We start from the raw sequence: 16,484 nt of genomic DNA on the forward strand, positions 1-16,484 counted from the left end.
TCCCCTGCGGGCCTGGGGCGCAGAGCAGCGCTCGCGGCTGGAGCCAGCCACAGGGCAGTACTGCTGATCAAGGGGAGCACGAGGACTTTGGAGCCTCCAATCTAGAGTGGTGGAAATCCAAGTTTCTGCTTAGCTGGTGTGCATAACCGGCCCTGCAGTGCTGGACTGCTGGCACGCGCACTGACACACACGCCTCAGGCTTGAAGCCTTTTCCTTCTAAGACACTGACCCCCCCCCTACTTCTTCCCTTTGCAGGTAACCGATGGCTATGGCGTTACGATGCTTTAGGCATCTGCACTCCCTCCTTCATTGCTCTTCGCTCACAGTGGCGAGGCAGCTGCCACAGCCCCCTGCACGCTGCACGCTGCTGCTCCTGGATGGCTGCAGGCACTGCGCCCACCCGCTGCTGCTGGCCAGGCCGCTGGCTACCAAAAAAGGTAAAGCAGCAGCCTCCAGCAGTGTTTGCAACCCCTGTATGTGATGCCAGATACCGATCTCAGGGAGCTGCTGTTGCACCAGGGCAGTACGTGGCAATCGTCGCAGTCTGAGCTAGAGTTGGTGCACACAGCACAACCTTCACATCTAGTTTGGTTTATGTGCTGGGTTATTTACTCATTGAAGAATAACTGTTTATCTTAGACTCAACTCTGAATCTAACAGCAGTTGTAATATCTTCTTTCTATTTTCTAATGCAATAATTGAGTATTGTGAGAAACTGAAATTAATTCTATGTGTAATGTGCAGCTAAAGGTAAAGGACAGACACAAGCCAAAGTGAACATCAGTGCTGCCTTGGTTGAAGATATTATCAATTTGGAGGAAACGAGCGCGGACATGCAGGCAGTGGTAGAAGCTCTGAAAGAAGATTTCAACAGAAATCTCAATGTCAGAACCTCACAAGGTTGGTACATTTCTTGTACAGTGCTCTGCTGCCTGTAACTAAGGGTTGTTGGTTTTTTTTCCAAAATTGATTTTCTTTTTATTGAGTTATACACTGGGCACCCAATTACTAGAACCTTGACATCTCTAACTAAAGGCTCTCTTCACCCTGAGCTTGACCAGGAAGAATCCATTTTTGTTAATAGCTTCCTGGAAATAGTTTTTCTAAGTGGGAGATGTCAAAAGTGTCTAACTGAACTGTTTGCAGATGTGATGAAGAAGCAGGTTGTCAGCTAATGGTGCAGTAGGGCAGGAAAAATCCAATTGCCATTAAATTAGCCTTTTGGAAATTGCCATCAGACTGGTGTCTGACATGTACAAACTTTTTTTGCTATGCATCTTTGTGATTACTGACCTTTACAAGCTTTATTCACCAAGTGAATTGTGTTTTTCAGGAAGGATCATGAATATGTTTGACTAAGCTACAGTTACTATAACACTCCAAACATATGTATTTTTAAGTAGTATCAAGTTTCAGGGATAAAGTGTAATATTAAACAACGACCAAATTTGAATCATTCACCACTCCAGCTGTGGCAGGGGCACTGCAGTCTTTTGTAGAGCTGGAACATGTAGCTCAGTCTCTTAACTATTTATTTTAGCCATAGGTATTTTTTTTAACTGCACTGATAAAGTACCTCCTGTCCCATGTGCCTTTCAGCCTGTTAACATTTTGCAGCAGAAATGAGAGTGCAGATTAAGAGTAGCTCAGGGAGAAACAGAATACTTTAAGTTAAGTAGTAGATAGCACCTCCTCTTGGGACCTGGAAAAAAGTGAGGGGTTTAAGGGAACACTGCTAAGTTCAAGACAGTAGTTTTCTTGACTTTTATAATAACATCTTGATCTTCTTTAAATTCTAAGTATTAAAAAATAATTATTTCCTCTTAATTCTTCACAATCTTTGTTTAGTTTCCCTATTCTAGTAGCAGAAACAAAAGTTTTGTTTTCATGTTTTTGTGCCCTAATGTTGAAATATTTATCTTGCAAATACCATGAGGGATGCATAAACACAAACAGCACCTGAGGGCTGAAAAGACACATCATTTTTTTCTTTTGTATTTTGCACAACGGAGGGAAAATGAGACATTGTACTTGTACTACAGCATCATCCCAAACTGCAGTGTTGTGCTGAAATTCCCATGTGTTTGGTTCTTTCGAGGGGCCCTTGACCACATCATTGTCACGACAAAAGATGGGAAGTTTCCGCTGAACCAGCTGGGGCAGATCTCACAGAAGTCCCCTCAGCTCGTTGTAGTGAACATGACCAATTTTCCAGAGGTAAGGTCGTGCTACTGGAGGCATGGCAAGGGGAGGTACTTACCACGGGAACAAACACGTTGATACCGAGCAAAGAAACAGGTAGATAAAAGCAGTCACACTGGACAGGGGCTAAGAGCTTGGATGGCACTGTTGCTCCTTGTCTGACACAAGCTGAGTTTTGCTCACACCGCATGGCATGAGTGGCTCTTCAGTCTGGAGCAGAGCATCTGCCACGTGCACTGTGGTCAGACAGGAGATACACACTGCCCATCAGGCCAGGACAAGGCTGGGCCAAGGCTGACAGGAGCAGGGCCCTGTGCTGGGCTCCTGTGCATTGACCAGGGTGGTGCATGCAGATACGAGCAGTCAGCACGAGGTTAGGGCTGCTCATCCCGCTCCAGATCTGGAGGTTTGCCAAAGCTTATCACTATTTATTTTGCAAAGGCTTTCCCCAGTTAATTAAGTCGGCAAAGACTCAGAGGAGGTCAGCGTAAGGCACTTGATGCCTAAGTGTTTCCTAAAGCATACCCAGCATGTGGAATGACTTGGAAGAATGAAGGCCCCCATCAGCGAGTGCACTGAGTGCCACAACTGAGAGAGCTGGAAAAGCTGTACTGTGACTTCACCTGTGTCCAGGCAGGAGGGCAGGCTGAGAAATGTGCACACGAGAAATGGAGTCAGATTGCCTACGTATTGCCTGTGTTTGCTTCCCAAGCCAAAGGACTGTTCATCTGAACTGGAGCTGGAGCTATTTCTGTCAGTGCTATTGTTTTATACTAGAACTGTTTCATGGGCAGATTGAACTCCTTGATAACGCTACACACACTTTTACTTGATGTGATTACTTACAGCATATCACCAATACTTCCTAGCACTGGAAAGCAAATGCCAATCCCTATAGAGTCAAGGATAGAAAATAATTATAAAAGGGGATTTACGATACAGCTTTTACTGAGCATTTTCTTCCTACAAAGCAAGTTCTGTGCTTGGAATAACACATAGACAGTCCTAACACGCTGAAAACACCTTTACCATATTTTCTCTGCTCCTTTTGTTTCCGAGTGGTGCAGTTGTGTTTCACAAAACACTGCCAAAGCATGAATTTAATTCAGCAATCTCTCACACTGAAGGCCTAAACAAATACGCAGAGCTTTAGTTTGTGCCCTAGTTGATAAAAGCTGAACTTTGTAAGCGTGATCTACTGCAGTAGCCTGGAGCTCAAGTTAACAATAGGAAAGAACAACAGAACTAGCCATGCTCCTTGTGGGAAATGCCATGCTAGTGCCAAAGGAACGCAGACCAGCCCAGTCTTGTTGTTGTCAGCATCAGAGAATGAAACAAATTGGCAGAGCTCTGTTGGAGTTCTCAGCAGAACTATGATTTAACCATAACATTTGACACCATGAAGGTACAGCAGTGCTCTAAGATGGGGGGGAAGCATTTTAATCACTTTGCAATTAGCAGGCAAACCTGCGCACCTCACCTTTCAAGCAGAGCAGTGTCAGCCAGCTGTGATGGAGTTTTGAAAAGTTAATCCTAAGTAATAGGCTGTAAAATAAACACGGAGCTGGGCACAGGCTCTGCTTCTCAGCCAACTGCTACTGCCGTGATGTAATGTGATTACGTTGTAGTGCTGAAGTGGTTAAGTTAGTTAACGTTTCTAAATGGGTACTGTGTGATTTCTAGTGGAAAACATTCAACTGGAATTTTTAAATGCTGAGAATCTTTCATCTCCTTCACCACAGTCAGGCCATGCCTTGGGAATTTACTGTGGTTTCGCTCTGCATTGCCTCAAACCATTCACATAGTTTCAAAGAAGCAAAACAGTTTTCTGTTGTTGCTTCCCTTCCCCTCTCCCCCCTTGGTACCCTCGCTACCCCGACACTGAGTGCAGCCATAGTTTCCCCATTCAGTTTGATCAAAGCTCTCCACACCAATGTAACTTCCTGATCTTACTGGTAACAGAAGTAAATGTTTCCATGTTCTGTGGAGATGGATTGCCAACTATTGACAGAGTTCTGGCATATGGGAATGATTATTTCCTAATTCTCTTTACCTTTTGATCTGTTTTACAGAGCACAGCTGCAGCTATGAAGGCTATAAGGGAGAGCGGAATGAACCTGAACCCAGAAGTGGATGGGACACTAATTCGGGTGCCAGTTCCTAAGTGAGTATCTGTCCATGGTTCCCCAAGTTCATCATTATGCAAGATAATGCAGCGGGGCTGAGCCCCATGTGGAGCCAGCTCCCTGGAGCAGCTCCGTGCCCAGCACCTCTGCTCGTTCTGCATCACACAGCATGCTGGCATGCAGACAGAGGCCGCAGCTCTGCTCTGAGCACATTTGGGTGGGGCAAGGTAAATCCATGAATCCTGTGGGTGCTCAGAACTGGCAGTGATGGAGCCCTCAAAACACTCTGAGATGCAGAGGTGTGAGGCCACCACGGGTGTCATCCGACCCTGGGGTACTGCAGACAACTGCCACGAAGGGCATCGTGCGCTGCGTGCACACAGACCCCGCGTGCCGCGTTGCACAGCGGTGACTTCTAAGTAAGGATGAACCGAGTTATTTCTCATGCTTTAGATCTGCTTTAGAAAATTCTCTTGATTTTTATCTAGCATTTTGATCAGAAAAGTCTAATTGCAGCTTTCTGTTGCTGTCGGTGAAGGGAATGACATTATCATTCTATTTGCTGATTTTCTGTTTCCCCTGTGCTCTCTGCCCTTCCCCCATCCCTCAGGAGAGGAGGCAGAGGAGGAGGGCACCATTATCTTCATAATTGCTGAGGCTCCCGGTTTGCTGCGCAGTGGTTTGATTGTTAATGGGCACTTGGGTCATCCTTGAATATGAATTGCAGGGGAGGAAACTCCGAAACTACAAATCCCAATCTTTAAAAAAAAAAAAAAATACTGTTTTTCCTACAAACACGTACATTCTGTCACTTTCTTTTGTGGTGTTGAGGATCAAAAGCAGATCTTCTTTTCCCAAGAGGATCTGTCTCATGAGCTGCCTGTTTCTCTGGAGAGGAACTGATGCTGCTCTCGCTCCCATTCCCCCTGGCCTCCTGGCACCCCAGTGCCCCACGTTCAATTCATTTGCAGTTTGGACAACGTGCCCTGCAGTTCTGCCCTCACGGGCTCCTCTCCAGTAAGACAACGGAATTGTTCAGGGTTTCATCACTTACAGACAAGACAAACAGTTTCCATCTCTAAAACCTTCTAATGCAAAGGGGAGAAAAATGACCAAGTTCTGGAAGAGATTACCCTTTACGTCCCTGAATTGCTTTTTTCTGATTTTTCTAAAGCGTTTCATTTTCTCAAATCTCTAAATACATTTACAAAAAATTCGGAACAGACAAATGCACTGAAATTGCTAAAATGATGGCAGGTGCGCAAAACAAGCAAACGAATCAGAAATCAAGGGACAATAGTGCTCCTGCAGAAACAGATTTCTTCAGGAGGGGAAGCACGTTAAAATTGAAATCAAACCTAGGTGATCTTCCCCTGCTCTTTAAAGCCACTTTTCAGTCGGACTTATCAGGTGGACCCACATGCATCGTTTTTTGCCCTGCACACATCGGTGCTTGAGATCATTTCAACTGAACATTTAGAAATGTTTGCTTGTCAGTGTTTATTAGTTTAGGTTTTGCATCGCAGTTAAAACATGCAACGGTTTTAAAAACACACGGGTTGTGTTGGTGTTTACTTCTGCTTCCTGCTAGGATCCCCTCTGCTCCCAGAGGCATTCGCCTGTTTGTGTTGCTAGCACTGCATAGGCAATATTTGTTTGTAGAAAAAATATTCTCTGAGGGTTTAAAAAAGAAAAAAAAAAAAGAAAAGAAAAGAAAACCAGCCATGGGAACACTTGTATTGGTCGATCTCGTGGCCGAGTTTGACCTGACCTTGTGTCTTTTATGGTATTGCCTCATTTTTAGATCCATCTTTTTTGGACCCATTGTGTTACGCTGGATATTGTTTGTAAATTAGTAATATTTTTACACATGCTTTACTGAAAGCCAGATGACTCATTTGAAAGTTTAATGACTCATTGTGAGCTTTTTTTTTCCTTTGCCCTTTAAGAAATACACGAAGATACCTACAGTGAGGAGAAAGGACTCGAGAAATCTCATTTAGAGGAAAAAAAAGCACAAAGCTGAGCTGCGTTGCTCCAGATCACTCATCATAATAAGTCTCTTTCACGCTTCTCGTTGAATAATATATTTTGCACCCTATGTTTATCTGCAATTATGCATGCAGAGTATCTAGTTGAGCCTACTTTCCTTTAACTGATCCCCCTCGTTCGCAGGAAATTCCTAGCGTTTGAGATACAGAAATTATTCTTACCCGCAAAAACGCGTTGTGTTGGAGATCAGACGTGGCCTGCATTGTTTTCACTGCGGGTGTGCTCATGCCATATGCTGGGAAAGGAGCATCCAAGCGCCGCAGTGCTTCAACCACCGGTTGCTGGTTGGGGCAGAAAAAGAGGAGATGTTACCGTGGGGCAGTGCACGGCTCTGCAGGCACCGCTGTGTGCTCAGCGCGCTGTGCTGTGTGCAGCACCACGGGACGGCCCTGGGCACACGGCAGGGTTTGAGCCCGCTGCTCTGTACCTGCAGAGGCAGCACCGCTCCTGGGGCCTTGTCCTTATCCCTGCTGCGGGCGGGCAGCCCTTCCCCGTGTCTGCTTCACAGTTTGGCTCCAAAGAGGGGGCAGCTGCAGCAGTTACTAGACAGAAAAGCAAACACATTTCAAGACTGCTTCAGGTCCCAGGTCTGGGGGCAGGATTAAGCAACTGTGCTGAGAAACCAAGGGCCTGGCTTGTGTTGATAGATTCCTTAACCAGAAACAGCATCGAACTGAAGAAGTGTCCGTTTCTGGCACTGTTGGTAGCATTGCTGAGAATTTACATACGGTCTGGGTGGAACGTAAAACCCACTGAGAAACTCTGCGGCGCTGCGCAGTGATAAAAAGGAATTGGTGTTAATAAAGACAGACAAGGAGGCATGAAAGCTGTGACCCCATGCCAAGAAGCATAGGAAATCTGGCAGCCCTACGTAAACAAAAACATTTCCTTAAAGGCTCAGCAGCCCCAAGCAGGCGAGCGATACCCTCAGCGCAATCTGCCAGAGCTGAGTATAAGTGGGGAGGTGAAGGCGAGCTGCGCCTCGGCCCCAGCTGGGGCAGACCCCGCCGAGCAGCTCTCCTCACCACCCAGCAGGAGGGCCGAGCTCCAGCTCCCTCCTCCCAGCTCAGCACACAGGGATCTCTTTCCCTGCCCCCTCCCAAAATACTGCCTGAGAATCTGACCTCCTGCGGACCTCTGTTTGTGAGCTGTGCCGCAGGACCTCTGGCTTGGGATTCTGAACAAGAGAAGCCCTAAAGGCATCGATGCTGGGATGCACAGGAAACTGCGAGTAACCTCGCTCACTTCCAATCAGGCATCCAGGTCCCGGCTGCAGCCCGTGCTGAGCAGTGGCCCCACAGCAGCACCGGACACTGCCCCCCGTGTGTCCCCTGGCAGGGGTTGTGCCAGGCCTCTGCACTGGGTCTCTCAACTCTCCTAGGGATATGAAATTCCTGTCATTGCTGATCAGTTCTGGAAAGCCGATTCCCCTCTGTCTTGAGGTAGAAGTAAGTGGCGGTGCTCAGGAACAGTCAGTGCCTCTGCAAACATCTGCTGCAGGAGGGCACCGAGGGAGCACCACACAAGGCTCAGCTCCCACAGCCCACACTGAGCGCTGCTGGGGAGCCCTCTCCCCGCACTTCCTCAGCTCTCTGCAGGAAGAGGCTTGGCCTCGGTGTTCCACTCACTCGGGCCATTGCAGCCAATTTCTAAGTATCCCATGTGAAATGTTTATTTTGCAATATCTTCTGTGAGCGGACAAGTGCTTGCTTGCCAGCGAGTGTGCTATGTTTTGCATTCTCACTGTAACGTGGGGACTGCAATAGCCACAAAAATAGTTAAAATATTGTTGTTGAGCCCCAACAGTTGATGCTGACAGCAGTCACCTGTAGGTGCTGGAGCATTACCGGAGCTGAGATGACGTATTGGCTCACCCTGTGTTGTGTTCAGGCTTCTGCTGCACAGTGGTTTCCATTTGGGATGAAGAGTTGGGGATTTGCTCCCAGCAGTGACCGGCACCGCACAGGGCAAGCTGCAGCCGATGTCCTCTGTGCCTTCTGTATGAGCCGCTCACTCCAGAGCTATTGGTAGTGCCGTCTTCTTGTTACATGGGGTGTTCCACGTGCTGTCAGTGGAAACGCCTGGTCACGGTAAGGTTGAGTGAAATTGAAGTTCCGTAGCTTCCAGGTACAGAACTCAACCTCTGGTAGTTGCAGGAAGACCATGCTGAGTGTCAGGGGTGGACGGAGCTAACCTCACAGCTTTGCAGGAAACTCGCACTTCTCAGCTCTGCATCCTGGGTGTGGAGCTGGATTTTCCCTTTTTCCCCAGATGCTTTGGCAGCAGAAAAGAAGAAGACATTAAACACTTCAGCATGACTTTCAGGGACGGCAGTGACAACCACGGAACAAGCGTGCTCAGTCCAAGCCCTTCAGCTCGGGCTGTGCTAGGAACTTTCCATTCGAGGCTGGAGGCCGTCAGTGCGGAGACGTGTTGCCGTGGCAGATGCTGCACAGAGGCAGCTGAGCAGCTCAGGGTGACCAAAGTGGGATGAAAGCACTCTGCGAGCAGTGACAGAGCAGCACCGGCTGAGCACAGCCCACGGGGTGCTGCGTGGGGGCCTGCCCACCACAGGAAATCCATCTGGCTGTGCTACACATTACATTGTTCTTTTTTTTTTTTCTCCTCCTCACTGATAGGGTAACCAGAGAGCACAGGGAGAGCCTGGCCAAGCTTGCCAAGCAGTCCACCAACAAATCCAAAGAAGCCTTGAGAAAGGTGCGAAGCAAAAGTGTCAACCAGGTGAAGAAGTCCAAGAGCAAAGTGTCTGAAGACACCATCTGGCTGCTAGAAAAGCAGGTAATTTTCTTCCTTGCAGCGTGTGGCAGTTGTTGGCTCAGTGGGGTGAGCACACACCTGAGCATTTTTCCCACAGCTGACAGACAGAACTCCAGCACTGAGAAATGAGGTGGCTCGGGGCTGACTTTTTGGAGCAGGCAACGGCTGCTGTGTTTGCTGTTTCTTTGTGAGATTTGGGGCTTAAATCTCAAAGCCAAATTTATGGTATGAACAGTTGTAAACTGAAACAGGAAAACAAAATTTTCCTCAAAAGCTTTCGTAGTGCAGGGGAATGTTAAACAACACAGCTGATGGGGAGCAAAGCTGCTCACGCCTTACACAGAGCCTGGACATCACTAAACAGCTGGTGCTAATAAGGATTGCTCCAGTTTGTTGTTAATGAAAGGGCTAGTAAGATTCTCTCCATTAGGAGTTTTTGGCTCTGATTCAGGAAAATACTTAAGCACATGCCTAATTCTGTAAGAGCAGATGTCACTAAAGTCAATTACTTGGGCATAAACTCAGGCACAAGCTGAGTGTTCAGCTGAACTGATGCCTCTGAAGGCAGGCCGTGACTTTTAGCCGTTTGTTTATTAACAGCTGAAGTTAGGTACCTTGCAAATGCTTCAGAACCATTCTCTGTGCGCTCACAAAAATAAACGTTGGTACACAGAGCATTTCTGCAAGCAGGAAAAATGGCCGAGCTATCGTAACCGAATCCTGCTGGGAGGTGGTTGTCCCACAGCAGGCAGATGGTTTTCTGCAGTTGTGGAGGTAGCATCTCACGTCTAACTTTCACCTGCACCCAAATTTTTCAGCATGAGGAAAGGTCACATGCTCATATACTTGAGAATTGAGTGCATCTTAATCAGACTGTGGAAGCAGTGCACAAAAGCCCCAGAGGCTCCAACCTCGGTCTGCATGTGCGCCCATCGCTCCCCAAATACACACATGCACATTTTGGTACTGCTCACATGCTTGCCACATCCATCCCTTGTTATCAAAGGACCTAATCACTGGGCACAGCTTCAACGATAGCCGCTTAGTTCTTTTTACAAGAAATTTCTTGCATAAGGAAAATAGACTTAAAAGACTCAGACTTGTGCTATGTCGCTGCAGATCCAGCAAATGGCAGACAGCGCTGCAGCAGAGATGGACAAGCTGCTGGCAGCGAAGACCAAGGAGCTGCTTGGATAATCACCCCCCATGTGGACACACTCCCCCTCCAGCAAGAACAGACTGCCCCGTACCCGCTGCCATTCCCGCCTGCAGCCAGGCAGCCTCAGGTGATGGGCAGAGGCCGCTCTCCCAGACCTGGGCACTGGAATCCCCTGGCTGCTGGGATTTCTGATTCCAGATTGTACTGGAGGGAGGGACGGAAATCTCTGCTGTTCTTCATTTAAGCGGCAACAGGATTGGGTGAAGTAAGATTAAAAATAAAACATTAAGGAGAATAGGAGGCTACTAAAAGGATTCCCACAGCAGAAGCTGTGACCTAGGAGGTAACGCTGCCCTCTGCTTCAGGTATCTGTTCAGCAAGAGTTGAAGCTCAAGCCTCCAGATGCGTGACTGCCTCACCGTCCATTTCCTGCAGGTCCCACCCTTGGCAGGCTGCAGGCCACTGCACAGCCCAGCTCCGTTGTTTCTAACAACTCTCTCAGCCTATGCTAGTGGAAGAAAGCACAACGTGGAGGAGAAACCCAACACTGTCCTGGTGCGATCCTTGTCATTTATCCTTGCTCAAAATAAAGTCCAAGTCCGCCTGGGAGCTTTGCAAAGCCATCATCTGCCCACGTGTGCTGCTGGTGGCACGTTCCAGGGGAAAGGAGAGGGAAGCAGAACGGGGTCCTGAGCATGTACCCCAGCTCAGCCCTTGGTTACCAGCAGGTACTTCCCAACAGCAGCAAACAGCCTCAGGCAACGGCTAGGGAGAAGGAAGGTGGTGGCCAGCACCACAGCCCCGCGCCCAGAGCAGCTGGGTTCAAAGAGCACCAAGTGCTCTGCAGTCCTTAAATAAACAACTCCCAAAAAGTTTGTGTGTAGTGGGGAGGGGGGGGCAAGGATGAAGGATTTGCTCTGCTAGGGCCCCACATGTCAACAATTTCTCTGCTTTGTGTATTTTGGCCAAAGCAGTTACCATGATAAATGAATAAAGGAAAATGGCGAGCCCAGGGCGGTTACATGGCTCAGTAAATTGCTTTCAGCTGATTACTGTATTTCTTTTGACATTTATCAACTCGGCTTTTTCGCTGTTGCAGCCTCTGCATCCTAGCAGCAGCCAAGGGCTGAAGGGCTTCCCTGTACCTGTGCAGGGCACGCCTGGAGGGCATCACAGGGGCTTCTCATTGAAGGGAGGAATTCCTCAAGTATCTACACAGGGCAGGGGACACAGCCCCCACAGCACCCAGTAGCTGCCCCTGCCCCCAGCACCAAGGGAATAGCACACGGCAACCACACCTGCCCTCATACAGCAGGACAGGGACAAAAGCAGCAGCTGCAGCCCTGGAACCTTCCAGCCACACAGGACCACCATGGCACCAACCACACACATGGCAGAGTGCAGCCTGGCACACATCAGCCACAGCGCAGGCAGCCAGCACCCTGGGGAAAGGACACAGCACTTACTGTGCCCACATGAGCTGGCTCCGGGTGCTCCTGCCGAACCTGCTCTGCTGCTGCTGCTGCTGCTGCTCCACAGGGCCTGCAGGCTGCCAGCCCTGATCCAACCACGCCAGCAGAGGAGAGTAGAAATAAAAGGCAAATGCTTCCTGCAGCAGCATCAGCAGGAAGCCCTCAGTTAGCTGAAGCCTGGGCTGCACCCAGAGCTGATAAGCTGCAGCTGATGCTATTGGAGGGTGGAGAAGGAGCTCCAGCTGCGCCAAACAACCCAGGAGGAAAAGAGGCCACAGCCAGAAAACACGGCTGTGACGCAGCTCTGATTTCAGTGACGCTGCTTTGGCCACCAAGGGGAGCGGGTGCAGCGGCAGGAAGCGGCCCGGGGGCTCACAGGGCGGTGGGGCACGAGGAGGGATGCGGCCAGACCCCTTGAGCTGGGTGCTGGGAGCCAAGTGCCGCCCATTGGGCACCCATCGGGCTCCCCCTGTCCCTGCCCGCTGGGCTCTGCGGGGCTGCCGGAGGTGTCACCCCTCCCATGCGGCCCAGCAGCCACCGCAGGCACCGGAGCTGGGGATGGCAGCACCAGGAGAGCGGGGTGAGCTCCTGCCGACAGCGCGGCCGAGAGCTGTGGAGGGGAACTGGAGCGGGAGCGAGCGGCTGGAAAAACTCGGAGGAAGCTGGAAGCTCTCAACACAGTTAAAAAACAACACTGCTCTTCAAAATAGATGTGATTGCGCTCCTTATGAGTCATCGAGCAGAGACACCAAGATTGCTTTGTGCCAGGGACGAGCCCGGGCTCTGATTGTGTGCCTCCCGGATTTGTATAAAACAGAGCATGGATGGCATGTCAGAGTTTACAGCTCGCATACATTTTCAGCAGTGAGCTTTGCAAAATGTATCAATGTAATCTCTGCCTCCTATATTCCGTGTTGATTAGACACGATTTCTGGCTGGATTTTCAGAAAGCTCAAGTGCTTTTTTAATCACTACAGAAGCTCATTATTGCTTTCCAGTGACTCTTATGTCCTTCACTTCTCCTTTCAGATTAGAGTCTATAGTCAGATGAATATTGGATGATTTCATTACATACAAATGCAATCAACAGTTTTGCATAAATTTCTCCTCTTTTCTTGAGTTTCAATTGACCTCAGCACCCGTGGAGGCAGGCGCAATACACATGTAAATGAGCTGGCGTTGCTGCAAAGACACGGATGCGAGAAACAAGATAAACTGTCAGATAATATTCGGGATTTTAAGAGATCAAAAAAATACTTCCTTGCTCAGCCAAGCCGTGAAAATGGCACCTTCAGCTGCCGGGAATGCGCTTTTGTTTTGCTGCGGGTCTGGCAGTGGGCAGGGGCTGTGGGCAGCGCTGGGCTGCGGCGATGCTGTTGGCACATGAGCGATGCAGCGGGTGCTGCCTGGGACAGCTCCGGTGGGAACAGGGCATGGTGGGGACAGGGGCACATGGCATGCCAGGGACACCCACTGCAGCCCAGGACTTGGCGGGCAGACCCCCAATGGGGTCAGCGCGGCCGGAGGGTGCTCGGCCCCAGGGGCAGCCCCACATGGGACACCTGCCCCGGACACGTGCTGTCTGGGCAGCCCCGCTGCCCCGAATGGCACAGAACAATGCCTTTGAAATATATTTAAACCCGCGCTCCATGCTAACAATCAGGGCTAATTTAAACAAACTGTAATTAAACATAAAGGACCTCTTGGTAGGAAAGACAGGGAAAACTGTTCCTTTGGCTGCGGAGCCCTCACCTCTAAGGAATAATCTCGGCGCTCCCGTGAGCAGTGCGGCACTCCCACACACGCGTTTGGGGGCCGGTGAGGAAAGAAGCTCTTGGGTTTCTTTTGATACCTTTTTGCGCTAATCTTCTTAACAGATTTTTAATTGATGGGAACAGAGCACTTTGCAGCCGTGAAATCTATTGGTGTAATTGCTGGCGGATTAGTCCCATTAAGCACACAAATTACCTGTCTCCAGGCCGCCGGCCCCACCAGGGAGCTCCCCGCGCTGGACACGCTGAGTGGCCCCATTCTGAAGCAATTTTGATAAAATAAACTCTCTAATCAGGTAAATAATTCCATAAGGGAAATTGCTGCCTTCCCGCAGCCCCCTCCTCCAGCGGGGACCTGGCTAGTTTCAGGGGAACGGAACATGCCTCCAATTACAGACAAACCTCCAGCTCGAAGGGAGAAGCTCATGGCACACAGGACCCCCTTGAAATGCAGTGTCCGAAGAATTAAAGCATTTAAGCTGTCAGCCGGAATCTGCCTGAGCCCTGATTACCTGGGGGCGACGCGCGGTGTATTTAGGTTTGTGTCCGCTGCAATTTCCTGGCCCCCGGCGTTGATGCTGAGTGACTGCGTCCTGCCCGGGGTCCCTCTGACACGTGGCCCCGGTGCGGGGACACCGACCTTTGGGGCAATTAGGGACATCCCGCCTGGAGCGGGGGAAGCGTGCGGTGCCCCTGAAGAGCCACTGTGCGAGCACGGCTGTGCCCATTTCACAGCTGCACTCATCGAGGCCACGTGGCTGCACGGGTCCCGTTTCCAGCAGGGAGGATGACATGGATGGCACAGGGCTGCTCCTCCTGCGAGGGACAGGAGCCCCAAACTCCCCCTCGGCTGCCCCAAGGGAAGCAGAGAGCGATGGGGCCACGCAGGGGCCGGCACCCACGGTCACGGGGAGAGCTGGGCGCAAGGGCCGGGGAGAGAACCCTACACCGCAGGTAATTGGCATCAGATGCTCCCTGACCTGCTGCATCCAGCGGGAAGCTGGAAGCATTTATTTGTCTGAGCCGGCGGCTCTATCTGCGCGCGGGAGGCGTTGGCAGTGGCGGAGCTGGGCTCGACGAGCCTAATGAGCCAGGCTGAAGATGATGAATATGATTGCTGAAAGCGCTTTCCTGAGTCCTTCTTTCCTGGGGCTCAGGTTACGAGTTCCCAGACAGCCTGTCCAGCCGGGGCCTTTCAGCTCTGATTTGTAGCCCCCCGAACAGCGCCTGTCAGCTCCCTGTCCCGGGGAAGCGCTCGGCCCTCATCCACCGTGCTCTGGGGAAGGGCTGGGCCCGAGCGTGGGCACTGCAGACCCTGCTCAGCCCCGGGGAGGGCTGTGACCCTGAGCTGCCCGGCGTCTCCCAACAAGAGCGATGCCACAGCGCATCACTGCCACTCACTGTGGCATCCTCTCAGTGTTCACGGGGGTAAGGTGGCATGGCGGTGGTTCTGGCTCCCCCACTGTCAGCCCCGTGTTGCCTCAGGAGGGATGTACCCCTCGAATCGCGTCCCCACCCAAAGAGCTCCTGCAGGGCTGCACAGAGCCGGCCCTGCCCGGGAGTGCTCAGCTCCGGGGACAGACACCTGCAGGACCCCGAGCACAGGGCTGGGGGGTCAGTGCCAACACGCGGCTGTCGGCTTCCAGGGCAGCTCCCGCACGGCCACCGCCGCTGGGGCAGGAGGAGCTCTGCGGTGCCGACCCCGCGGGCTCGGGGTCCCTTTCCCACCCCCGGCACAGGGAGAAGCTCCGCTGCAGCCCCCGGAAGAAGCAGCCCCAGTGAGCGGGGGCCGAGCTCTGCTCTGAGCCTCCCCGCGTTCCTCTCCACGCTCCTCCCGGCTCCGCGCTGCCATTGGCGGTGTTCTGCTGCCTCCCTACGGAGCGGCAGCGCTCGGCCGTCCCGCGCAGCGCCGCGGGCAGCCCGGGACGCGCACGCACGGCGGGATCCCAACACGGGGCTCCGCGCACGTAAAGCGAGCGAAGCTGTGCCCGTCCGCTGCTGAGAAAAGCAGAAGGAGGCAAAGGCGGAGCGCGGCGGCGGTGCGGGAGGAGAGGGCCTCGAAAGCACGGCGGCTCCTCCAGCCCCGTCGGGTGGGCCCCGCTGGAGGCCTCCTCGAGGCTGCTCAGGCCGAACGCACGCAGCTCGTGTCCCTGCGTTCCTCCCCCGGCCGCTGCCCGGCACGACGCGCACGTGGATGATGCGGAGGCCGCGTCCCCTTCCTCCGCCGCCGGCCGTGGTGGAGCGATGGCGGAGCGCCCACGCGTCTGCACATCGGTCCTTCCCGGAGCCGCCCTCACACCCGTGCCGTGTTCCGAGGCCCCGCTCCTCCCGTGAGGAGCCGCGCTGGGTGCGGGCAGGGCTCAACCCGAGCGCAGAAGCGGAGGGCGGTGCTGCAGGAGGGCTGCACAGCGCACGTCTGCGTGGTGCGGAGCGGTGCGGTGCGGTGCGGAGCGGTGGGCGGCCGCTCTTTGTTTTGGGCTTCTGCAGCTCTGTGAGGTGACAGCAAAGCCCCCGTAGCCCCAAACACGGCTGCCGCCCTCCACCCCGAGAAGCCTGGACACTGCCACCAGGCCCGGGGACGTCCCCCGCGGCTGCCCCAGGGCGCTCTGCAGGGCACTGCCGCGCACGCTGCCTGCAGCTTGACGGCCCGATCCTGCCCCGCTGGCACCGGGCTGGGAGTAGTGCCGGGCGGGAGGCACGGCGATGCTGCCCGGTAACCGCATTTGTTCCGCTGTTGGCGGCTGCGGGCCGCCCCCGGGGTGCGGAGCTGCGGCACCGTGCTGCCACCTGAGCTGTGCCACCGCCCCTGGGACGCGGGGTGGGACGGGGCGGCCCGGGACCCGGGGACACGGGAGGAGGGAGGGCTGCGGGGAGCGGGGCGCGGCCCTAGGGGCCCGCGGGGTCCCCCCGGGGGCCGGGCTGG

At 52.4% G+C, this 16,484-nt stretch overlaps 1 protein-coding gene across 5 annotated transcripts in view; it reads left to right on the plus strand.

Moving 5' to 3' along the window:
* Nucleotides 1–11,338, plus strand: part of MRRF (mitochondrial ribosome recycling factor) — an 11,776-nt gene extending 438 nt beyond the window's left edge. For 2 of the 5 annotated variants that reach the window (XM_021413883.1, XM_021413884.1), the window contains exons 2-7: nucleotides 256–437; nucleotides 745–900; nucleotides 2,099–2,217; nucleotides 4,275–4,366; nucleotides 9,020–9,179; nucleotides 10,257–11,338. In XM_021413883.1, coding sequence (XP_021269558.1) covers nucleotides 263–437; nucleotides 745–900; nucleotides 2,099–2,217; nucleotides 4,275–4,366; nucleotides 9,020–9,179; nucleotides 10,257–10,355 — 801 coding nt within the window. In that variant the 5' untranslated portion in view covers nucleotides 256–262 and the 3' untranslated portion in view covers nucleotides 10,356–11,338. Of the gene's footprint in view, nucleotides 1–255; nucleotides 438–742; nucleotides 901–2,098; nucleotides 2,218–4,274; nucleotides 4,367–4,938; nucleotides 6,430–9,019; nucleotides 9,180–10,256 lie in introns of those variants that run through there. The other 3 variants (XM_021413885.1, XM_021413882.1, XM_021413886.1) reach the window with 3 other exon arrangements.

This window comes from Numida meleagris, chromosome 16 (assembly GCF_002078875.1).
Source record: "Numida meleagris isolate 19003 breed g44 Domestic line chromosome 16, NumMel1.0, whole genome shotgun sequence".
Classification (NCBI taxonomy): Eukaryota; Metazoa; Chordata; class Aves; order Galliformes; family Numididae; genus Numida; species Numida meleagris.